The 26,417-nt window shown below is 39.4% G+C and overlaps 1 protein-coding gene across 1 annotated transcript; it reads right to left on the bottom strand.

Annotated features, from left to right (window-relative positions):
• Nucleotides 1-245: 245 nt before the first annotated feature.
• Nucleotides 246-26,090, bottom strand: ttc39b (tetratricopeptide repeat domain 39B). Its single transcript, XM_085260146.1, has 19 exons — nt 25,603-26,090; nt 14,184-14,218; nt 13,959-14,063; nt 13,720-13,851; nt 12,177-12,247; nt 12,008-12,075; nt 11,374-11,438; nt 11,178-11,283; nt 10,420-10,485; nt 10,222-10,330; nt 9,965-10,032; nt 9,829-9,888; nt 9,426-9,587; nt 9,236-9,327; nt 8,981-9,101; nt 8,751-8,862; nt 6,939-7,056; nt 6,707-6,823; nt 246-5,672 (listed from the first exon to the last, which is right to left on the bottom strand). Exons 1-19 carry the CDS (start codon nt 25,639-25,641, stop codon nt 5,576-5,578), a joined length of 1,743 nt encoding a protein of 580 aa, XP_085116272.1. The 5' UTR covers nt 25,642-26,090; the 3' UTR covers nt 246-5,575.
• Nucleotides 26,091-26,417: the final 327 nt, after the last annotated feature.

The following is a 26,417-nucleotide window of genomic DNA, read 5'->3' on the forward strand; positions in this document are numbered from 1 at the left end:
TTTTACTTTAATGTACAATGACTCTACATTTTGCAATCAAGTCAAACCGAGGACAGTAAGGATCTCCAGAACCATTCATATTCATGAGAGAACTCAGAGAAGTTTTTCAGAAGATAGTTACCAAATTATGGTAGTAGAATAAAAATGTACAACTAAAAATACAAATTTATTACTGTTCCCAAAAAAGATGTAAATGTTTTGGTTGATGTGTATTTTCAGTCTTTACTGCATCATTGGCGATGACAGGAAGGAAGAAGCTTTTTATTTGTGAATTTAAGGCAACTAGCAAAAAAATTATGGCTTTTAAAATGTGTTGAACACATTTCCAACATAGTAACATCGACAGTATATTTACACTATAAACACATGCAATAAACATTTACTACACAGTACACATAACAGCAAACATTTGTCTTCTAGCAAACCATCAGCACATTTTCAGTGAGACATTTCAAAAGCTGCTGGGTTAAACCGAACAATAAAAAGCACTAAATACAAATGTATTTCTATTCTTTTTTAAGAGCCTCAATAATATTTGTCTTAATGAGGTTTCTGCTGTGATGTCACATGTGCACAGAGTTATCCACCATACTGAACGTGATCAGAACCACCTGAAGTTTGCATTCATGAAGAGGGCGTTACACCAAAAACCTCTCCTTGCTTTGACTGCTAGCAGATTGCCACAGTTGTCCATAGTTTGGATGGAAGAAGCTGACTTCTGCAGGAACGTGCCAGCTGACCACTGAGGAGTAGTAAAACTTTAAAAGTGCAACGCAAACCAGAAACGGAGAATATTAGCCTTCAAAATAAAAGAAACGCCTCAGTGCAGCAGCTGAGAACAAATGGTGTTTGCAGACAAGTTGGTGTTTTCCATCAAACTGGAGTGACTGCAGCAATCCATTAACTAACCAAGGAATTGTAAGGCTTTAACCAACCAGTTGTATTTTTCCCTGGTGACAGGTGGTTACCAGAGCTCCAGTCCTGTGTGACTAAGGTCCTACTCACTTAACCCTATGACCTGTTCAAAATAGCAAAATAATTGTCATGTGACTTCAAATCCTTAGTATTATCCAAATAAATCATTTCAAACACCATTTAATTAACATCTTAGTTATGAAGATAAAAAAGTGGGTCTCTATGTTTTTTAATCAGGGTTTAATTTTTCTATCAAATTATGAAGCCAGAGATACAAAAAACACTATATTCAGCTCATATTCATATTCAGTTACTTTTTTCCTCTTTAGTTTATGTGTCTGTTTGCTAGAAAGGACATGTTCTCTTCATAACACAAACATAAAACAGTGACTCACCGGCACACTCATCCACATACCAACATACATACTAGTAATAAATAAAAACACAATATAATTTAAAAGGAGTAATATTCTTCTGTTTTCATTTTATTGTGCCACGTGTATCACCACATCTAATCAGAAAGCCTCTAATCTCTCCTCCAGCCATAAAACACATGCAGCAACACGTTGTATATGGGAAAAACAAAAAAGCAAAAGCAGTTTGAACTTATAAAGAACAGAAAAACATATACAGATTAAACACAGAGGCACTGAATTAAGCTACTAAATGAAAATATGGCCCAAAGCCTTCTATGAAGAAAGGTTGTGGCAATAAAAGGTGAACATTTTATAAACACAAAGCAGTGACTTTGTTTTGGTGATTGATGTAAATCACCTTCTAACTGGCTTAAAAAATGCCTCCACTGCCGTATGTTATCTACCTATTATTCTATTATTATTTATCTTGTTGATCACTGATTTATGTTGACTTTCAGATACTGCTGTAGTTGGTTTTTAGGCCTACCATTTCTTTTGTTGTTCATTTGTCCACATATTTTTTAAGGACCCAGTGCACACCATGGTAAGATACATTTTTGGCTCATAGCTCGTTGATACAAATTAACGGCGGTGAGACTGTCGTCTTTGGTATTTTTTGTTGTTGTTTTGAGATTCAAATTAAAAAAATAGAAACCTGTGATCTGATTTTGGAACAGATTGGTAATAACAAAGTACCTAAAGATACAACATTTAATTAAAATTAACCATCTGCTTGTTAGCAGGTTTTAAATCTCACATAAAAGCGAGGCCCTGCCATTGTGCATACATTTAATAACATTTTACCATTTTTTATGCAGAACAGAGAAACCTTGCTTTAGTAAATCTTAAATAAAGGAATAACACAACTTTGTAATTCTGCTTCCAGGATTATTTTATCACTATTATTAGTTGCATTATTTTACTTCCTTACTTCCTGTGCTGAGTCAGTTCTGCATGGCAGCTTTGGCTAACCAAGAAATGGAGCTGCAATTTTGGGAAAACTAGCAAGAAGGAACTACTGATGAGTGCAATGCTAAAATTGCATCTAGCATTGTTAAAGCAACATTTTATTGCACAAAGAGACACAGAATATCTTTTTAAAACTACCTGATCATTTTTAATAATCCTCACAGAGTCAGATGTCTTAAGTCTTTCTAGCTGAAATTTTAGGTAGGAATAACATTGCAGTATACTCACAGGACAAAACTGGGACTTAAGCATTTTCATTGCTACAACTTTTTTCGACAGATGACTGTGGTCTTTTACTGGACTGTTATTAATAATAATATCAGTGAATGTTGGCAAATTACGTAGTTTGGAAGCAAAGTTTCAGATCACACAAAGACATGAAGAAAAATCACATCCAAAAACATACAGGCACAGAAAACACGTCAAATCAAATCAAATCAAAACACACATCCAGCAAGACACATGTGGAGAATTTGGTCTTTAGGTTGATACATTCATGAAATGGAGAAGGCTAATTGTCATTTATTCAAGTACAACTCAAGCGGGTCCATCACACTTATGTTTAAAATGGAAGCAAAGATGTGCTTACTTTGACGAGCATTAGTGTACAGTTTTTCAGACATTTTAAGTTAAGCTTACAACATTTTAGGGATAAACTGTCCTTTACTGTCCTCTGAGAACTGAGTAATTATCTGATGTGTTAACACACAGCACATAATAATAATAATAATAATAATAATAATAATAAAATCTTGTTTAGGTATAGATTGTGCTTATCCTGATTCATCTGTACATGATTAGACACTAAAGTTGCTCTTCATGTACACTGTAGATCTACATAATTTATGTTATTTAACAGAAAGCAACACAACATAAACAAAGAAACAAACAGACATCTTCCAGAACATGTGTGATCATAACCAAAGCTGTAATCATCAAGAACGTCGACTAGAATTAACGTAAAGCCTTTAGTCTTGGTGTTTTCTCCCAACAGACCGTTGAGCAATCATGGAGTGAGGGACGGCTTGGTTATGCAAATATTTCCCAAAGGCAGAGCTGCTTCAGTATGAAGAAATCATCTCTTTGAGCAGGTAAAGAACTACATTTCTTTAGCCGAGTAATCATTAACTCACACTTTATACCAAATCAGGTTGCCGCTTGTGCCAGGGCTAGCATGATTTTCAGGGCAACTTAATCTCAGTCTAAGGCAACAAGAATTATGGCTTTAAAAATGTATTGCGCATATTTCAAACACAGTAATTTTGGACAATATTGCAATTGATGCTGAAATATTGCAGTTAGCCTTTGACCACCAGCACTGACTCAATTTGAAGATCATCAAAGGTAAAACAATCACAAGTGACAATATATATTTCAAAGTAATCAGTTATATATTAACTTATTTATTCAAAATATTAGTTAATTTATTAGCTAGCTCACTTTGAATTAAAAAAAAATGTTAAGGGTCGTTAGTTTTTGTTTTATAAACTTTTTATGCTTAACTTTGTTTGACCGGTTACGTTTTACTGCTTTACCATAAATAATGTATTTTCAATCCAGTGTTTACGAAAGACTGAGGTTCGAGTTTAGTGGCAAAAAAAAAGGTAAGTATAAATGCAGATTTCAAAGTAAGCAGTAATTCCACATTATATTCTATGTCCATTTAAATATTAGCTATACTAGTAAGATTGGGAGTTTTGTATCTGAGGTTGCTTAATGTTGATCTCAAGAGAAATCTGGTTTTAGGATATGTATTAGTGGTACTGTGATTAATGTTTGTGGCCAAAACACTTAAAAGGGGTGTAGCAAGTAATCAGTCCATGGTTTGGTTCATACTTTGCTGTTTTCTTTAATTCAATTATTCTTAGGTATTTCCAGGGGACTGTCTTTGGATGATCTTTCAACACCAGACTAGCGTGCCTTAACTAGAAAGTAACAGTTCCACATGGCATCAGAAGATGGAGCTAAGTGGGAAGTGATTCATTTCTCTGAATTGATACACCTACACTGGTTAATTTAGTTTTTTGTTTGTAACGTCCAAAACGACTATTATGACAGGTAACTCCGATCCGAGAAGTCTAGAAGAAAAGACATAAAAATCTAATATTACGTGTTTCAGATACAGGATGAACTGAAGGGCTGTATAAAAGCACCATTCAAGGATTTTTTTAACTCAAGGAACAACAAAGAAGAAACTTAATGCATCTGTTATGTTGTAGATGTTTTTACCTGTTAGCTTGTTTTGTTTTTGAGCTTTTTATTTCAGGCTTCTAAGAGACGATCAGCGCCACCAAAGCAGCCCTGCGTTTGAGACATAGAACGTGGACTCTGACGTACCGACAGAATAACTCAGAACTTACTAACAGCACAAATTTGTTTGTATTGCTGTTAAATGTGTGCGTTTACAGCCATTACTGCGTTGTTCTTTTAAATCTGCATATTGCCCAGTCTGTGCAAGCTTGGAAGGAGTGTACTACACCGTATCAGTGTTTCCTGTTTAAGCCACAGTCGGTGAGAAGGCTGTGATTGCTTATGCACGGACACACTTGTGCGTCGCGTGCATGTGTGGCATGTAGGAAAAGAAAAAGGCAAAGAACGTGCAAACTGCTAAAGATGAACAGTGTGTTCTAGTATTCATCTTTAGTGGTTTGCACATCACTTCCTGTTTATGATTCATAGACAAAAAAAGAAAATCATGTCTTCCACGATAAATAACTGAAATCATAAACAACAGATTTATATTTTGGGCCCATTCAGACAGAGAAATGCAAGGAAGCTAACACAGAGCTGCAAAAGAGAACTTGGTGACTGGATTTCCAAGACGATTTGTCAGTGACTGGGTCTCTCCTGTGGGCTGACATATAATTGCTAGTTTTTTTATCTTGTGCTTTTACATGAAAAAGTGCAGCAGTCCAATCAGATATTAGCTATGAAAGACTTCATAGTTGTTCTCCTATGCAAAGTGTCTCTGAGTGAAAGAGCCGTATGGACTCAAAAAGAGCCTGTATCAGTTTTTAAGTTACAGATAAACCTGCACTGATTGAACCATTGCTCTACCAGTGAAGTCTCTATTTTAACTGGTAGAAGAAGTGCATGTGCAAGTAATTATAATCCAATCTTTCCAAACTGCAGGAAAATAAATAAAAAATGTAAAACATAATTCAGAGGAAAAAAAAACCCAGGTGGAGGTGTCCTCTTAAAACCCAAACACACCTCCACTTCTTTCTTCACTCCAGCTAAACAAACAGCTGCAGTCTGACTCATGTTTTTGTGTATTATGGGGTGCCGGCAGGTGATCCTTTGAGGCTGTTAAGGGCTGCGTGGATCCTGAAGTGCAGTCTGGACTCCATGGAGTAGTCCTTGTAGTTCGTCCTGATGATGACACACAATCAGAATCTCAAATAAACACGCGTTTCGCAATCCTGCCTGCGCAGGAATGTTTTGTTTGGTTAGTATTTTTTTCTAAACCACTGTAAATACCTCACTCGTGCATTTAGTGCCACATAAACAATGCTGTTTTTCCTGTCTGCGCAGCTCGAGTTATGGTTGCAAATTTCCACTGTAGCATCCTTTAATGTTTTCACAACAAGCACACTATGAAGTGTCTTGATGCATGCTCAATCATCCAGGTAAGTAAATCTCTAAAAGTTGATTCTGTTCATCTGGACGTAGCATTTTCGTTTTCTCCGAATGAAAATGAATAGAATATAAGTGTGTGTGTGTGTGTGTGTGTGTGTGTGTGTGTTCATTTAAAGGTATCTAAAGAGCAGCGACTCCCAAACTGTACGCTGCAGCTCCCTGGTGGGGTATTAAGGTACTTCAGGTGAGACTTGGGAAGTCATTTAAAATAAAATAAAAAGAATAAAAGAACTGAAATAGTTATTTCTTGTAATTCATTTCTAATGCTATCTAAAATGTTAAGGACAATACAATATAATTATTTCATATTTCCATTTCTATTCCAACTTTTTTGAGATATTTTGATGCCTTCAAATTTATTTATTTTTTTGTCATTTTCTCAGTTTTGATATGTTTTCTATATTCTATTGTGAATAAAACGTGTGTTTATAAGATTTCCAATGATTACATTTAGTTTTTATAAAACTTTTTACCAGCATCCCAACACATGCTCTAATTGGGGTTACAGTAGAATTGCCATTAAATATGTACATTTTAGACAAATCCAATTAATCCAATGGATTAAATAAATTATAAATTATATATAAATGGAGGCATGGCTGTCAGGTGGCAGAAGTAATGAAAATAAACAGGAAATGCTTCATTTTCTGTTTGTGTGATCAGCACAGATAAGACTGAAAGTTTGGGGGCGCTGCAGATTTTCACATTACAGAGTTAGAGCAGTCTGTTTAGGAATGGCTTATAAAGAGTGTTTAAGCAGAACTTACTTGGCGTTCTCGATGTATGTGGTGGCCTTGAGGAAGTCTCCCTGTTGTTTATACAGCAGACCCAACTCATAAAGGGTGAAAGGAATCAAGTAGTGATCATATCTGATCCGACCCTCACTGAAAGTAAAGCCCATTAAAGCATTATCTTTATTTTCAGAAAGTAAACCACAGCATTAACTGCCTAAACAAGGTCGTCGGCATGCTTTTGTGTTCTTATCTGTGCTTGTGTTACCTGGAGAGCACCTGTGTGAAGCACAGCTCAGCCTGCAGTAACCTGCCCAGGTGCTTCAGGCAGAGTCCCTTCAACATCTGGACCAGACAGCTGTCATCTGTGTGAAACTCTGACGGATCTGAATGAGAGATGGACTGTTAGACATAGATTTACATAAGCTCCTAACCTTTCATTAGCCAGTAATTATTCAGCAGTAATAACCTTACATGACAACCTAACGCTTTCTGAGATAAAAGGATTCAGAATGGAGACTTAAACATATTTAGCTCCTGGAATACACCAGCTGTTTTTTGGCTGTATGTTTTAAGTCATTGTCCATCTGCATTATGAAACGCCGCCCAATCAATGTGACTACATTTCGCTGAATATGTGCAGACAGTATGTTTCTTAACATCTCATATTCCTTCAGCTGCTTCTGTCCTGTGTCACATCATCATTAAACACTGGTGTCCCAGTGCCACCTGTAGCCACGCACGCCCAAGACATCACACTGTGTCCGCCGTGTTCTACAGATGATGTGGTGTGCTTTGGATCATGACCTGTTCCACTCCTCCTCCGTAGTATTTTTCTCACCATCATTCTGGTAGAGGTTGGTTTTGGTTTCATCTGTCCAATAAATGTTTTTCCAGAACTGTGCTGGTTTTTTTTTAGAAATGTTTTAGCAAAATTCAATCTAGCCATCCTATTCTTGAGGCTTATAAGTGGCTTGCACCTTGCAGTGAACCCTCTGTATTTACTTTCACGCAGTCTTCTCTTCATGGTAGATTTGGATATCAACTCCTGGAGAATGTTGACGTGTTTGGCTGTTGTGAAGGGGTTTGTCTTTAGCAAGGAAACGATTCTGTGATCATCCACCACTGTTGTCTTCCGTGGATGTCCAGGTCTTTTTGCATTGCTGAGTTCACCTTTCTTTCTCAGGATGTACCAGACTTTTGCCACTCCTAATATTGTAAAAATTTCTCAGATGGGTTGTTTCTGTTTTTGCAGATTCAGGGCGGCTTGTTTCACCTACATGGAGGGCTCCTTTAACCAAATGCAAGCACCACACCTCAAATCAACTCCAGGCCTTTTATCTGCTCAACGTTTAATGACATAGTGAAGGAACTGCCCACACCTCATAAACCCTTCATCCAATTTGAATGTGGACAGCAGAGTTTACACATTGTTTGTATATAAATGTATTTAGAACATGTTTCAGTAAACAGGTAAAAAAATCCAAGTATAAATGGCCTAACTGTAATAATGAGCTTACTGTATTCAAATGGCCTCCACAGTAACCAGCTCTCTCACAGATCTCTTCAATAGAGCACCTTTGAGATGTAGTCCAACAGCAGTTTCAAATCATGGATGTGAAGCTAACAAATCTGTCAAACTGTGTGGAGCTATCATGTCAACATGGTCCGAATTTTCTGAAGACTCTTTCGAACCCCTTGTTCAATCATTAACACAAAGAATTAGGGAAGTTCTCAAAGCAAAAAAGGCTCCAACAAAATGTGTCAAATGAGTGTAAAATACTCAAGCTTTATCGAAGACTTAAATGTAATTAGATTCTTAACAAAACAGCTGTGGTAACATCTTATAGCCGACTCCATGTGCACAGTTTTGTGATGTCTCAGGAGTTTTAATCAGTGTAGATGCATGAATACTAATATCAGCTGCTTACATGCAGACTTGAAATCACTAACATGAGCAAAATAGAAGCAGGCCCAGGACAGAACCCTGTGGAACGCCTGTTTTACTCTCATGAGATACTATTGGCAGCACACAGTGTTAGCAGTAGTGGTAATAGCAGAGGTGCAGTGTTGAGCTCACTGGGGTCATTGCGAAGCTGCTCCTCTGCCTTCTCTATGGTTACCAGCAGGGACTCGGCACAGTCGGCTCGCTTTCCGACGATGGTGAAACCATTCCACACGTACATCATCTCCTAAAAGAGACAACAATTGTGCGTTATACTTCACTACCAGCTCATTCAGAGTTCATCACACTCAACTAACCACTCTCAAAGTAGTGAGTTTATTATGTGCATGTGAATGTTTGTGTACCAGCAAAGGGATGACCAGGGGGATGGGGTTAGCAGCTTTGTAACGCCTGGACTTCCTCACTGCAAATTTCTCCGTTGGAATGGACTTCCCAGCCAGGCGCTGTTTCAGCCCCTCCACCTGCCTACACACACACACACACACACACACACTGTCTTACTGCTAATCCTGGCCTTAAACATAGCTCGTCTCTACCTACTTCACATAGGTCGATTCAGCTCAGGGTGTTTAAAAAATACATGTAAAAAACCGGCTGACCTGAAGAGCTCCACAACATTCTCCCCAGTCTTCTTCAGCTCCTCCTCTGACATCATGCTTAAAATGGCTGCCTTCTGGTAAACATAGATAGCCTGCAGAGAGCAGGTTTTATATTGAACTATCGCAGACTTTTATGGTTCCATTTCTGTGCCTGATATATGAAACACATCTGTTTTTATTCTGAGCTTACCTTGGACCAGCGACTCTCCTTGCACAGCAAGTCAGCATATTGGTACGCCTGTTCCCACTCCTGCTGGTACGAGTGAGTCCACATGAGCTCCCAGTAACACAAGTGGTGAATCTGCTTCCACTCCTGCTGGCTGCTCACACACTCCTCGTACTTGGCCCGAGCCTAAAAGAAACACAGAACACTTAGACCTGCTGTTCAGGTTTGTAAAGGAAGTGCAGAGGGATGGGAAAAACCAGTGAAAAGGGAAAGACTTCTATTAACTTCATTTTAATTCCACATAAAGTAGAACAGAGAACAATTTTACTTCTTTGTTTAGCTGATAAATGTGCTGAAATCCTTGCGCTGAAACGTCTAGTTTTCATTTGGACTTTGGCACTGAGGGTCTGAAAACACAGGGACAAACCTTCTCAAAGTTTCCTCGCAGCGCGGCAATGCGAGCAGAGTAGAAGAGGATTATGGAGCCCTAAAAGAAAAAACAAACATGATGTTTATTTAGTTACGGCCGAGTTTACTTAGACGACTGTTTGCGGTTTACTTACTTTGGGGTATTTCTGTTGGTATGGCTCCAGCAGAGCTTCAGCTTCCACCAGGTTCCCCTCTGCAGTTCCTGATCAAAGAGAACACAACAACATTCACTGCCTAATCTGCTAAGCAGCAGAAGATGCTTCTGGCTTTATTTAGGCCTTTGTGGTCGGACATTTGAAGCCAGATTAAGATGGTGAAGCTGAGGTTTCTCTACCAAGACTGAACCCCCCCCCCAAAAAAAAAAAAACAAAAACATTAAAGTGTTTCCTACCCAGTATGAGTGAGACGTATGTGTGGTAGAAGAGCAGCGTCAGAACACAGAGGATTGACCGCAAACTGTGGCTGGAAGCTCCCTCTCTCAACTGGGACAAACCAAAGCCCTGCAGACAGATAGAGAAACAGTATGATTTTGTCTGTGTAGCCTATAGTGGGTTTTTAAAATGTTATTTTAAACAGAGCTTGTACTCACCCTGTTTCCTGAGAACCCGATAAACTCCAACAACCTCAAAATTCTCTGAGGGAGGAGAGACAACATCTGGAAGACAAAAAGATTTCCCTAAAATCAATCATTCAATAAAATCAACAAAATTGTGCTTTCAATGAACCATTATGTGCCAGATTCAATATAACCTGTGGATTGATGTAAAAAAAAGAAAAAAAGAAAGGATGTGGGGCCAGTGATGGTGCGTCCAACGACCAGTTCAGCTGTGAAACAAACTGGCTGAAATGGACTCTCGTTAATCTTAAGAGCTTAAAAGGAGGTGTTTAACTGAAAAGTGACGATTCTGACTCGATTAATGAAAAAATTAGTGTAAGGACACATGAAGTATATGAAGCCGTTCATAGGTTTATAGGACTCTCACTAATATTTTTCTTTTATCTGTACTTTCACATTAAAATGCCAACCAACGTGCTTCATCAGCTGCACTGTGTGGACGTTTTAGCTGCTTCCATCCAACTAATAAAGAAAATTTGTAGATTTCTTGTAGATTATATTAAAGTAATAATATAGATAAATATACAATACAGAAAGCATTTACATTGGCCTTTTTTTGGATCCGTAAAAGTTTGACCCTCTGGCCTGATGATCCAGTGGAGAAAAAAAGATGGACACTGGATGTGCTTTATTCTGAGCGAGACGGCATCGTCCTAATTACGGCAGATTAAACCAGCATTAAACTTACCTACATTAACTGACTCCTGTGGATTAAAAAAACAACAACTCACCAGGTTGAAAGAGCCAATGCCCAGCTTGACTCCACCCTCGAACTGTCTAAATGAATCTGATTGGCCGGCCACGTCTTGAGTGGCATTGAGCACATTCTGACAGTCCCTATTGAATACATAACAATCATGTTAACAATGATATTTCTACTAAAATACATTTAAAATGTTTCATTTCCTCCATAGATCATTCACTCACTTGTAGATTTGGTAGCTGGTCCGAATCTTGATCCCTCCTTTGATGAAACTGATCATGTTCTCATCCTAGAAAAAGGAAATATAGATATAATATATAATTAAACAGCCTTATTATTAGTCTTACCAGAAGCTACTCATGAGTCATGATTCTGGCTCAAATCCTAAATGGCTTCTAACCACACACACTATGAAAGATGCAGTTTCCGAGTGTGTAAAGTGAAGCCAGTGCTCACTCATCATCACATCCATTTTCGATGGTGAAAACACTCAGCTCGAGGTTACAAAAGGCATCACAGTGGCAACAACTCAAACCAGAAGGTTTAACTGAACCCAACCTGAAAAACAGTGGACGACCCATCATGTGTCCTGAATCACCCTTCATTAATGCTGGCGTCAAGCTATGATTGATGAGGAAGCAATTTTTAATCTTTAATTTAACACTCAAAGCGTCTGTACTTCAGGTTCTCTGCCTTTTAATGTTGTTACACATTCACACGAGGAACATTTAGCAGCCACTGCGGGAACTGCGCTTTAAAGGGGCTTTCAACTAAGGTTACGTATGAAATATATATGAAACGAAAGCAAATACGTGAGCAGGCACACAGGTGAAGTTAAAGGCAGACAGCATTTCTGACCTGTACAAACGTCAGCGTTGCTTTCTGCAGCAGACATTCAGCGTAGCAAAGCTCTGCGTGCATCTCTCCTGCAAACACACCAATGCAGCACACTGACTTCCAGCTCTCTAAATTTTCTTCACTTTCTGTAGACGTCAGTGGAGTGATGTGTGGGCATGTGTTTACAAACCTTCCTGCAGGTTGGACTGCTTGCTGATCAGCCCGGACAGAGATCCGACCATCGAGTTCTTCTTCCTGAACCTAGAGAAACAACGAGGAGACGTTAAATCTCATATTTAACCAGTCTCTACTGTTGCAGTTTGAGATGACATTAAACGTTGCTGTGCATGGGGGCCTAATTGTTCTCATTTGAAAGAGACTTTGAGATGAAGAACTAAAAGTATATAAAGTATAAAATTGCAATAAAACAATTAGTAGAAAAACCTCCTGTGGGTATTCCCATTTACTGAACCTTTGTTGAGTGTTTTTTTGTAACACTATGAGGATCATTTTCCCTTTCCCCTAAAGAGACAGGATTGCTTGATATAGATTGTGATTGTGATATAGCTTTTTGAAATCATATTTTTTCTCCCTCATTTTTGGAACACAAAGCTACGGTATATATAATATTCTAGAATATCTAATATCAGCGGTCTCCAACCTTTTTCGCGCCACGGACCCGTTTATGTCCGACAATATTTTCACGGACCGGCCTTTTAGGTGTTGCGGATAAATACAACAAAATAAAACCAGTACCGGTACAAAAAAGGAAGATTTATTCATAACACATGGGAAAAGACTCAGGGAAACAGAGTTAACAATAATAACGCTAAAAAAACAACGAGAAAAACCAATAAAACCAATAAAAACCATAAATTTCACACCCGAGCCTCAACTCTCGCGGCCCAGTGCCAGATGACTCACGGACCGGTACCGGTCTGTGGCCCGGGGGTTGGGGACCGCTGTCTAATATCATAAATGGCTTAAAAGACGGAGATAGCCACTGTGGCGTCACCCATTAGTTTGTGAAGCCTGGAGATTAGATTAGCGTTTTCACCTTGAACTTCTTGGTGTTCGGGACTGGCTGCCTGACAATCTAGATAACAACTTGTCAAATCAACAGCCAGTCGATAATTCTCCTTCATGAAACTTAGAATGAACAAAAAATTACAAAATGGATACATTTTTTATTTAATATGACCTGAAACTAATAACTGAAGCCCATAAGTTCATTGGGAAAGTGTTTTCAGAAGCCACACAGCAAGCGTACTGCTCTGTCAGAGTTCTTTAAACTGCATGTTATTCTGAAACCACAGCTATTGCTTCCTGCAGGCCGCGAACAGGAATGTGTATTTAAGGCACTTCAGCACTGGCTTCACTTTTCAGACTTGAACGTGCCCATTATGATGCAGCCACACAGCCCGGTCACCATTCATACAGTTACTCACTGCAGTGCCACTGCGCACACACAATCTCTGATTCAGCGCCAGAATTGGAGAAGAAAATGAAATTATCTGCTGCTGATTTTCTTTATTATTCTGGACAATTCAGGGCTCAAGGATGAGTCACTTTTTCCAGACTTTTCAGCCTCAGAAATCTTTTTGCAGCCACAGTGGTCGTACCCCAGTTTGTTTCATTACGTTATTACATGTTGTGAATGGACTGAAAAGCTTCCTCGCCCAGAAACATTAAGGCTATAAACAGGAAGAAGACCATGTTTTCCTGCCTCTCACCTCTGACAGGTGTGCAACGCCTCCTTGATGGTTGCCATGGCAGTCTGGATGTCTCTGTGCTCAAAGGTCATGGTCGCCTGCATCACCAGGATGCTGCTGTATCCCAGAGCGTGGTACATGCTGTCCCTCCACCTGCGCACAGCAGCAGTCATTAATAACAGGGAGCTACGACTCCAGCAGACACTAGAGAAAGCGAGAGGTGTAACGAAGCAGCGCGAGGTAACGACTGCTGTGGTTACCATGGTTTGAGGAGATCCAGGGCTTGAGAAAACTTGTTGTTGAGGACCAGGTTGAGAGCACACTGAGTCTCCTGGATGGCAGTCTGCAGATCCATGCTACCCGCCCTACACAAAGGCAGAACCAGCAGTCAGCACAGAGCGTGACTAAAAGTGAAAGATACACAGGAAACGATGCTCACACACACACTCAGTCTGTGCGCTGCAGGTGTGTGTGTGTGTACTCACGCAGGTATCCGATCAAAGGCATCTTCGAAGCTGTCCTGAAACACACACAAACACAGAGTTTAGTTCTCAGCATCCTCCTCCAGGTGACAGAAAGGCCTGTGAGACGTCTGATTGGACGCGATTCTAAAGCACCACATTTCATTTGTACAATGTGTGTAATCAGCAACAAGTTTGCACTGCTCGGGAATTACTGGAAGGCTACATGACCCGAATCCTGAACCACGCCGCCATGACTCTGACCTACTCGAGGGCTCTGTGAAACCATCGGGGTCATTTCAGAACTGAACCACGAACTATTCATTCACCGCCACACACGCTGGGAACAAAAAGAAAACCATTTTTATCTCATTCTTCAAAGTGATGTAAAGAATCCATCAGGTTTCAGTCTGAATTATATCCTATAAAATAATACCAGAGTCTTTTGACTGTTAAGTAATTTTAGTTTGCGTTTAATCGAAGTGCTTTAAAATTTTAGTGTAGAATGAAGTTATTTCCGACTATCCAGGCAATGTTCTATTTAATTTTTATTTATTTATTTTTTGGGTCTTGTAAATTTATTCCAGTTTTTTTTATTTTTAACCTTTCAGACACTACTTTTTGAGAGTTATTCAAGAGTTTTCGAAGCTTAAGGTGTCTGGATTTTCCAAATTGTTATCAGTGACTTCTCGAGTTGTCACAATTCAGGGCTTCCTCTTAAAAAGCCTTTGAGATTTATTCCTGAGTAATCAAGGGAATACAGGACTTATGATAAATATTCTGACAATTGTAAGAGCTTTTCAAACTTTTTGCAATTTTTCTGCCTTTTCACGATTTTGCACAAATTTCAGAGTTATTCCAGTTTTGGGGGAATAGTGTGTCAGTTTTATGGACCTCCCAGGGCTATTCGAGAGTGCCTGGATTATTCCTAAATTTCAGGTTTTTCGTTTGTTTGTGTTACTGAGACTTTTCAGCGTTTGCGGGGCGTGTTCCAAGAATGCCCTATATTCCTATACTTTTCAGTTACTATGCTGTAAAGTGTTACAGCCCCGAGAAAGCAGCCATAGAAATTAAAATATGAATAGTTGAGAGCGTGTCCATCATTCAGTGTAAGATGGTTTCTCTGAAGTCTGGAATTTGTGTTTTATATTTTAGTAAATACCTGCAGTGCTAATAAGGGTCACAAGGGTCATACATGGCTTAACATGAGTAATAACAATCATGCTGCAGAGCATTAATTCATTAGGCTAATTCAAGGTTTTCCATTCATTTCAATGCAGTCAGCGATTCAGGGAAGATTGCTGTTAGAGGAACTGCTGCCCATTGCTTAATGCTAAGACCTGAACCCTAGAATTAGGTTCGAAACTCCAGATGTTTGAAAGACAATATTTCTAGCATAAATCCAAAAACACTTTTACACACATCTACACGTGTAAGCACGACTGCAACACTTCAGAGGTCTCAACTATGAAATATAAGGATTCATATATGTGCGTAATGGTGTAAACAGATTTGTGTCCACACTACATAAGTAACATTTACACAGCATGTCAGCAGCAGGCTAATAATAGCTACACAGTGGCTCCTTACATAATAGGGTGCAGCTGCAGTCAGCGCTGTAAAGTAACTCTGCCTGCTGACAGCAGCTTCTCACTGCTCCACATTGGAGCACTGTGACCCATCTAACCACAAAACATATATTTAAATCAAAAAGATATAAAAGAAAAGAACCAAAAAGTGAATCATTGTGAGTTAATAAGAACACAAAAATATCATAGAAATGTGGAAAAAAGCCTTGGAAAGAGAAAAGAACAAAAAGTGACAACATAAAGAAGTGAAAACAAATATACAGAGACACAAAAACACCCCAAAAAGAAGCAAGACTAGTAAACAGACAAGGTATGTAAAAGAAAAAAGCAGGAATTAGAGACATGAAGAAAATACCTATAAATAAACAAATAAATAAAAGTGCTAAACTTCAATAAAGTACCATACCACCTTTATTTATAAAGCACTTTCACATAAAACCAGGGTCCACAAAGTGCTGTTCAAATAGCACAAGCAAAGTAAAAGTAAAATAAAAAAATAAGATAAAATATGTTAAAACAAATTGAGTTAACCTCTTAATATGTTTTAAGAAGCGTTTTAAACTCAGAAAGAGAAGAGGCCTGCCTAACGTGCAAGTACTAAGAAAAGACACAAGAAGTTAAGCAACAAATGAGTTTAAAGACACACTCACAGAAACAACCACAAAAAAGCAAAACAGCTAGAAAGACTTAAAAGCAATATAAATACAAAGTATCAAAATAATCACGAAAACATTCAGCAGAAACAAAAATTACTACAAAGGTGAAAAAATAAAAATGAGTACAAAAAGACTTTAAAAGTGGATCTGTTCATTTTGCCAGTGTTTTACCTCATTTTGATTGTGGTTTTCCTGTTTTTGGGGGTTATTTTATGTTGTTTTGAGGGCATATTTACTGAGAGTTCAAATGGCTTCAAAGAAACAAATTGACAAGAAAGAAAAGTAAATTTAAATAAATTCACAAGAACAAAAAATAAAACATCAACAAAGAGGCAGAAAAAGTTCTTATTGCAAGCAAACCGCAACAAAAAAAAAAAAAAAACAGCACAAAAACACATTACTGAAAATAATGAAGGCCTCAAAAAATACATAATCAGAACTGACAACCAGAAAAAACTAAAAATATAGAATAAAAGAAAAAAACAAAATCAAAAAAAGAGAAAAAGTCAAAATCATGGACAAGCAAACATCGATAATAAAAGAAAAAGAAAGACTGGAATAAGTAAGACGGGATTAGCACAAAAAGTAGAAAAAAAATTAAAATATATACACGAGTAAAAAAGAAAATAACCATGAACCACCACATTTCACGCTTTGACTCATTTAAATTTAACGGTAGAATTTTTAATGAAACAACAAAGTAATGCAAGTATATCAGACGTGTCGATCAGACATGTGCACAGGAGCAAATAAAGGACATTAACATGTGCTGAGTGTCAGCATCCCTGAAGGTTAAAAATGGTTTTTACAAGAATTACAAACTCTACGGAGTGACTCTTCCTGCAGGCAACAGCTTCAAGTCTGATTTTTCTGACATGTTTACATAACTCACTACAGCCCTGTGTGTGTCTTTTACCCTGAGAGAGAGGCCTTTAAATGAAAACAATGGAAAACGAGACACAGGACAGAACACAGAAGAATAATAGGAGGCAGAAAATTACTAAAATACGAGACATAATCCCTTCAGAAGTAACATTTGTAAAAAGTTTCTTTTTAAGTTAAAAACAAAACCCCACAAAGAGAATCAATTACCTCCAATGCCCAAGAGACAAAACTAACCACACACAACAAATACAAACATGACAGAGGCCAAAAACCAACCAGAAAAAGAAATGAAATAATGGAGAAACTAAAAATGATTAAAAGTACATTAAAAAAAAGATCAAACACAATCAAAAAGACATAAAAGGCCCACAAAAAACAGAAACGATGCTATCAGAAAGAGCATAATTCCCACAAACATAGATGCAAAGAAAAATATCCAAAAAACTAACAGAAACACGTAAAATGCCATCAAAAAGAAACAAAATTCCCACAAAAAGAATTAAAGCAAATGTAAGCAAGCAGCAAAGCAGCAAGAAGCAAAATGTCAGCAAACAATGTAAAATAACCCCCAAAAAGAGGAAAACCCCAATCAAAATAAGGTAAAAAAGTATGTATGTATAATGTAGAAAGATGAAATCAAAATGAGGTAAAAAACTGACAAAATGATCAGAGTATGTAGAAAGTTTTTATTGGCTGAATTATGGACTGTGTGTTATTTTATGTGCAAGTTTTTCTCTGTTTGAAAGTGAGGTGGAGAAAATGTAGCAGATGATGGAGGAGGAGGAGGCCGGCTGCAGTCAACAGAATATTTTCACAAAACTGGAAAAGTCCAAAAGTAAAAATGTGTGAATCCAAACAGACGTTGCTTCCTAACTCTTTTCATTCCAGCAGATGCTCCGTGTGGCATTCCCCTCTCGCTCTGTCAATGTTTTGGTCTGTTTGCGACATTCATGGCTAAGGAACAGCTAGCGATCACAGTGAATAAGACCTGGTTATGTTGTAACTCAGACCTTGCCAAAGTGTGGGGCTGGGGGGGGGGGGGGGGGGGGGGGGGGGGATGAAATGGGGGGAAAAAAAGCAAAAAAAGAAACAACAACGCTTGGACACTGCTAGCACGGGGCGCCCACAGAAACGCAAAGCAGGAGGTGAAGCATTGCTGAATATGTTTCCAAACAAACTATCTTCCAAGCCAAAGACTAGAAAATATGGTGAAGCAAATCTTCTCTTTGGCTTCACCTGCACAAGTGCCGAGGTAGGTCTCCCCTGCAGGATTGGTTTCCCCTGCGTCACGAGCACGGACTGGGCTCTCCAAATCACAGACAAACAGTATCCCACATTCTTGATTTTTAGTTCACAAACACTTGTTGTAATGACTAACTACTCCTGACATTTTGGAGATGTTAGCTCTTTATACAGTAAAGTCACAGCTGGATACAAATAACATCAGGCTGATCCTGCCACGATTTGTTCCCTCGGTTCAAATCACGGACAAACAGTATCCCACAGCTGTTTATGTTTTTAAACCCATTTTGCACAGAGAGGCCTTTTTTGAAATATTTTTCTTGTAAAACAAAGGGGGGCCTAGCAAAAAAAGTTTGGGAACCACTGTTGTAACTACAGCTGATAAAGGCTTGTGGAAAGACTTCCTAGAAAAGTTGAAGCCGTTATAGCTGCAACTCTCTTGGGCCAGATAGCTTTGTAGAAAACAGAGACTACAGATGAGGAACATACAACCATTTAGTGTATTAAAGAGGTTTGAGTCATCGCCAGTTTTACAGCCTAATAATCGTGAAAGTCATTAAACCTAACCCACCATATCATACCTGAGAAAGGTGGCTACGCCCAGGCATCCAGACAGGCAGCAGTGGCTTTTTTAACAACTATATTTAGATTAACCATTAAATATTAATTTTTCAACCATAAAGAGAAAAAATATTGTTATTGTTATAGGCTGGGATCAATTTGGAAGAAATATGATCCAGTACATCTAAACAACCCATAAAAAACTGAGTTTAAAAGCTCATTTAGAAGTTGCATCATTTTATTTTATAGCTTTTTATTCCTGTTATACTTTGGTAGTTAAAGAAGTCAAACTAATACCAGCAGACCAGATACCAGCGTATTGCAAACACACAAAGCAAACACAAAGAGACAAAAAAAAGACAGAAAGCCTTAAACACTGAAAATAACCACAACTAGAAACTAAATGACTACACAAATATGGGGGAGAAAAACACACACAAAAAAACAGAAATGGGCAGAAAACGACTATAAAAGGTAAAAAAACAGGAACAAAAAACACAACCAAAACGTAACTACAAAGTAACACAACACTAACACAGAGAGACACAAACAGACTAAACTTCAACGATAGGACGACACAGGATTTCTGAACACGTTTGAAACAATCGAGATATAAAAGTCATTGAATATTTTTATCTTTCTATTCACTGTTTGACTTTATTAAGATGTAATGGTGACTTTAATCATGTTGGGATTTTCTGATATTTACAATCAAACAAAAACCAGATTTTTCGGAAAAATCTGCGTCACTTCTGTTTGATGTTACAGAGCAGGAGAGGTCAAAGTCAGAGACGCGTCTCCTGTGACTGCAGCAGCTTCCTCATCAATTAGTCAAAGCCTGCAACTTGTGTCCGATTACCCAACGCACAAATAACCCGGCTGCACTCGAGGAGCGCCTATGGAGCGTCCTCACAGCCCCATCGGAGCCTCGGACCTCCCTTACATCCTCCAGAACCAAATCTGTGACACCTGGCATTAACAATGATCTTCCCTGACCTCTGACCTCACATGGGGAACAGAAAGCAGACAGAGAGTGTGTTTTCTTAACCACATCCTGCAAACTGAATTGGTTGCAAACCACTACGGGATCTGAGGTGTACTTAGGCTTACCAGATGCCATTAATAACAAATTAATACATTTCATATAAACTAGTGAATCTGAATTATATTTCGTCATTTTTTGGTATTTTGTAATTATTCTTTTTGAATTCTCCCACTTTTACTCCCATTTTTTTTTACCCATGTTTGAACCCTCCCTTTTTCTCATAGTACCACCAGAGGAACACACAACTCCAAAGGGATTTGTGTTTCCTCCTGGTCCTGCATTATTGCCAAACTCACCTCTGGGATTCCTAAAATCTGCTCTCTGGACAACCTACTGCTTCAATTAAATAAGCATAAATTAAATTATCCACTTTGTGAGTATCTGTAAAAAAAAAAAAAAGCCTCTGTGTTGTCTGAGGAGGGCTTCAGCAGTCAGGCTTCCTAACTGGCTGTGAGAAAGGTGTGCATTATATTCTATAAGACTGAGCTGATCTGTGTTTTCTTGGTGTTGCTCACATTCCTGTCGCGCCTTTGGGTGTGTGCACTGCATGGTAGGATGAACTTAAGATCCTGGATTCACAGACAGTCAAATGTCACAGCAAACATGCCAAAACTGACATGATTAGTAGTTTCAGTCTGAGCAGAGGCAATACCCTTGCACTGAGTGTTTTTTAAATAAAAACAGCTCGCCTCACATTATTTAGAGCTGAGCGAAAGTCAGCTGAATTCCTCTGTATTAGGATGAGTCAAGGCTGAAGGAGTCGAACACAGGAGCATTTGTCAGCTGAAATGAGGAAATGACTGGCTGAGGTGTGACGCAAGAGGGCCTTAACAGAAAAAACCAACCCATGTCATCAACCTTAATGTCTGCAGCGGGTCTATCGGGGAAAATGGTCATTTCCATCTGAATCCTTGACACCTCTTCAGAGACAAACAGGTAAAAAGGCTTTATGGAGGCTAATTGGGTGTCCTGCTTGCTAAGTTCATCTGGTAGCAAAACAAGTAGTTTTAAGGGAGCTTAAGAGCCATGGACCTATAAATATCCTACTAAAATCCCCCTGGATTTTTAGTTTTGCTGAAGTCCTTGCAGATACCCAAACTTGCAAATAAGTGAAAGTCCTCATAAAAATCTTTCTTTAGTGTGTGCGCTGAACTGAACTCCTAGACGTCTCCAATTCTCTTCACATAGCAACTTGACGAAACCCTGAAACATCTCTAAATAGAAGTTAGTACAGAGTTTCAAAAAATATCCCGATGGCCCTTCAGCCCCCTTGGCATGCTTTAGCGCTTGTCACTACCCGATCTGTACCGGAAACCCGATGTGTACCATGATGCGTGAATCTTACGTCACTTCCTCTCTTTGCCAACATTGTGACGGTTAATGTATTTGAATGGCACGGTTAGCGCCCAGTTAGCTCCTAGCATTTCTCAACAGCTCTGCCTCCTTTTCGACTGCCCGGGACATTTAAACAATGGATAATCCGTATACAAACAAAGTCGTGCTTTTCTACTCAACAGAGAGCGTTCCCCGATTGAACAACAGCGCCGTAAAATAAGAAGAATGGCGCCTAATTACAGACTTAACAATACTGACTTAGTAATGTGTCACGTGAAGATTCATCAGCCAGATTAAGTGTTTACTGACAATTGACAGTGATAGCGAACATCATCATCACTATTCCAACAATCCTCTCCTCACAGACAAGCATGAACACACTCTATCACTAAATCAAGTTTAACACACGTTTATAATGACTAGGGATGGGTATCGAAAACCGGTTCTTGTTGAGAACCGGTTCCCACTGTTTCAATTCCTTGGAATCGTTTGCCATTTTAACAAACGATTCCCTTATCGATTCCAGTCGCCCCGAATGGCGTCACCACGTTGCGGAGCGTCATTTACCTGGCAGGAAACACGGCGCCTAAGCGGCTCAAATGCTCAAAAGCTTGGTTATACTTTACGAGAACAGATGACAACAGGGCAACTTGCAATACTTGCAAAGTAGATATTTCATTTAAGGGAGGAAACACTACAAATATGCAAAAGCATTTGCTCACAAAACACACGATGACCTTAAATGAATGTCGTGTTTTTAATTCCGCTCTGGACTCGTGAATCTCAACCCAGCAGCAGCGGTAACGTTTGCACGTCCTCTCCCGTTAATGCGGCAGGTAAATAATCAACTAACAGTGCATATTATGTTAGCGCGATCTGCCTTATTACAAAACCTGCCATTACTGTGCATTTAGGTGACCATGATGAGAGAGACAGAGTCTGGCTCAGATGCTGGCAGCTCTCGCTGCAGTCTACCGGTAGCGTCTCCTTTCAGGCCAGGATAGAAAAATGTCACCGAGCAGTGACTAAGTTTGTGGTCAAAGGCTGCCACAGCAGATGTTCCCGATTTTCGGTAAGTGAATGTGTTTAATTGTAGGCAGGGACATTACTGGATATTCTTGTGTAATTGCCACAGAACAATTTATGTTATACTTTGTTATTGCTGCAGACGAATATTTATTTTATTATTTTACATTTACATTTTTTTTCCTGGGGACCCTGTGACACCCCATTGAAGAGCCGTAGGCTGTGGATCTCTTAAGATCTCACTGTTGGGTTTGTAAGGCCATGTTACTCCTCAATTTCTATCTTGTTCAAAGAGAAGATATAAAACAAAGTTCTAAGATAATCGACCTTAGTGTTCTCCTTTTTAAAAAAAAAAGAATCGATAAAGAATCGAATCGTTAAACAGAATCGAAAATGGAATCGGAATCGTGAAAATCTTATCAATACCCATCCCTAATAATGACGCTACTCCGGTTTACAATAGGGTTCATTCGCTCGGTCAGCAAGTGGCGGTATCCTTGTACAAACTGCCATTAAATGAAACAGAAGAATAAGAAAACATCTGCACATGCGTGGTACGGATCCTGTAGACCCGATTTATAACTGTCTTTGTTTTTGTCTACATTATATAGAAAGGTTTCATTATCGCACACATTTTAAGAGATACCTATTATTGTTAACACCTTAATACAGGGGTAGGGGACGTTAGTCCTTAAGAGCCGGTGTCCTGCAGGTTTTAGATCTCACCCTGGGTCACCACACCTGAATCAAATGATTAGTCCATTACCAGGCCTCTGGAGAACTTCAAGACATGTTGAGGAGGTAATTTAGCCATTTAAATCAGCTGTGTTGGATCAAGGACACATCTAAAACCTGCAGGACACCGGCTCTCGAGGCCTGGAGTTCCCTACCCCTGCCTTAACAGATACTCTGACCTGTAACTATCGTAAAATGCTTCGAAGTACACGCCTGTCGAAAATGCATGGTACGGATTGGGTTTCCGGTACAGATCGAGTAGTGACAGCTCTCTTGGTGGTCCACTTTCTCAGGATATTTTAAGAGTTTATGGAGACTTCTTTTGGTTCCGTTTCTGTTTTGGGGGTCTTTTGTGCCTATTGCTGGGTTTTGTGTCTAGTGTCTTGTGGAGATGATTTTGAATGGCTGCTTCCAAAGAACACCTGATGGTCTCTACAGCCCAGCCATATATCCAGTATACAGACCTGCTGAACCCTGTCATCTAAACTAGAAAACCTCAAAATATCCTTTAACACCATGACAAACCAGTTGATGAACTCTCTTCTACATTACAGCTGTACTGCGACACTCCCCATTTGAACAGTGTGAACCAGGGAGGGTCAGGGTGGAGGACTGGCTTTAGTGAAAACAAAGGTTAAAAATTAAACCTGGGAACTCGGTTCCCATCATGTTACCACTGACAAAGTTAGCATACTGTGAACATTTTGACTTCCTCAGCTCACTGATGTTATCTTGTCACTAGTTTGAATGTGAATGTGAATTTGAATGAATGTGGTGGTGTGAAAGTGCAGAAAAAAACCTGATATTTCCTGTGTTTACAGTGCAGGAGGCAGCCTGTGGCTGAAATCAGAGCTGTCATTTACATGAAGCTGTGCACACATGCAGACACGTGAACCAATACTATCAGCTCACTTAGCGCTGAGACATAAATCCAATAATGAGCAGGCTGCCTCCACAGCTCTACACATAACTGAGGAAATACATCCAGAGCTCAGTGAGAATCCCATATTATGACAGATCTATGGTCCCATACATTGCTCAAGGATGGCGATCAAGATAAAATGAAAAGTTACTGTGCTGCATTGTATATTTATTAATGAATTGCCCTTTGGTGCACACCCCTGTCCTCTACTTTTACCACTTAATCAAAGTCCAAATTCACTCCCCACAGCCTGCGGCACATTTAGTTCAGTTCAAAGTAAACTGTTTTTTCCCCTGTGAGTAATCATTGTAAATAAAACGGATCTGGAATAGGTGTGATGATGGGTTTTGCTGTAACTCAGCTGCCCTACATGCGTGCAGCACTGTATGTTTGGAGAATTGTATAGATTAGGATCTATTTACGGTCAGTTGGGAGTTCATTTTGCATCCATGGATACAGTCTGTGGTGACTATAGAAGCACAAACATAGGAAAAAATGAAAGTCTCACTGAAATACTACAGGAGGCTTTGTAAGGTCGATTTCAACAGAAATATAGACAGGCGTGGTGAAAAGATGAGAAAACCTGACAGAAACCGATAAGGACTACGCGTTTATGTTGCATTATTTAGAAATGGTACCACTATACAGTGATAAAACACACTATATGTACACATATCTAGCTACCAACACATATACCACATAAGGCTTTCTCCTCTAGCAGCACAGTAGCAGTAGGTTATTTTTTTGTGTTTTAACGCACATCAACATTCAGAGCTAAAGAAAGGTAGTGCTAAAAACTGCAGTTCCTCTAACGTCAGCTAGAGGCTGGCTCAGAAAAGTGAGACTCTAATGTTAAAACATACAGTGGAAATTGAAAGAAAAAGCTGTGCAGCTAAATTTGACCTTCATAACAACTGTAAAGGGTTATAAATGTTCATATAACTCACCTATTCAAACTATATTAATGCTAGGGGGCGTGGCCACTGTTTTTAATGACGGCTGCTTGCTAGGTTTCACTCGAGCTAATTGGAGATGCTGAACCTTGTGCTGCTTGTGCCTTTCAAAGCATTTTATTACCAACACGTCCCTTTTAGGTCCCTGCAAAAATCCAGCATGGTCGCGGCCAAAACACCAATTTTGAAGCCAAAGCCATAGCTGTGGCCATCTTTTAATACAGTCTATGCTTTCCAGCCAAACAAAGGTGTGTGTTTTTAACGCCTAACCAGTTTCTGATATCATATTCACAGTTTAGGTGTAAAATCTGTCCTTTCCAGAACTCTGATGTGACAGAGAGACTAAAACACCCTCAACAGCCTGGTGGATGTAGCCCACGTGATGTAGGTATATGAGATCAAAGTGGGAACATCATCACAAATAACTGGTTACATCACGCACTGTGGACATGTCAGTGGAAATGCGTGCGTTAAATGCGATCTCCGGCTCCCACCTCCTCCTCTGCGGCCGCTCCGTTGCCTACGTGGGCCATGTCCGCTCCCGGTGCCTGTTCTCCCTCTGGTCCGCGGGTCGCCTGGTTCCGCTACGAGGACGGGCAGAGTCCCATGACAGCTGCAGCCGAACCTCCGCTCCTCTGCGGCTGCGCACGGATCTCCTTCTGCTCCTCTGTGCTCCGTTTATTTTGATTCTTATCGCCGTAGGTCCGCTTCGTCCTTGAGTCAGGCGCGCTTCTTTGCCTCTGCTCTCTTCCGTGAAAGAAACACGGAGAGAAAACACACCTCCCACATTTCCGTTTCTCCGCCCATAGAAAATAGAAGAGAGGGAGGAAATGAAGGAGGAGAGGAGAGAGGGAGGAAACGGAGGAGGCCAGTGTTTGTGTAAGCTGATCAGGCAGAGGCGCAGATTACATGTGAGCACGGGGCGGGGGCACATTAAGTGTGTAGGAGGGGGGGGCTCGTGTTTATTAATGGGACAAAAACAAAACAAAACACTAAAACCAGACAGCAGGTAGAAGTTCAACCTACTGTTTTGATTCAAAGCAAATCCCTTTTCTTCTATGTGTCATATATAAATTATATTTTAACTATAAATTTAAAATGGCCACTTTATTAGGCACAGGCTCCTCTGCATGTTAATGCAAGTATCTAATCAGCCAACTGTATTGTAGCGTCGACATGCTCTACATGGTTGAGTTCAGACTGGGGTTCAAGCTGTGGCTGGTGTGAGAGTGCCAACTGAGCCTTGTTTAAACAACCTGCCCAATTATTGTCCAGGCCTTTATGATGGCAACATGACACACTGCCTACA

The sequence above is a fragment of the Mchenga conophoros genome, linkage group LG3 (genome assembly GCF_057382185.1).
Source record: "Mchenga conophoros isolate Kocher_MC1m ecotype Shallow Benthic linkage group LG3, M_conophoros_male_GT1.1, whole genome shotgun sequence".
NCBI classification, from domain to species: Eukaryota; Metazoa; Chordata; class Actinopteri; order Cichliformes; family Cichlidae; genus Mchenga; species Mchenga conophoros.

Excerpts from the sequence above, each read along its gene's own strand:
- ttc39b (XM_085260146.1), bottom strand. The coding sequence starts at position 25,641 with ATGGCCCACGTAGGCAACGGAGCGGCCGCAGAGGAGGAG. Across the intron at positions 10,331-10,419 it reads TCGGGTTCTCAGGAAACAGG|GGCTTTGGTTTGTCCCAGTT; the intron begins GTGAGTACAAGC and ends ATCTGTCTGCAG. Across the intron at positions 6,824-6,938 it reads TTCACACAGGTGCTCTCCAG|TGAGGGTCGGATCAGATATG; the intron begins GTAACACAAGCA and ends CTTTACTTTCAG.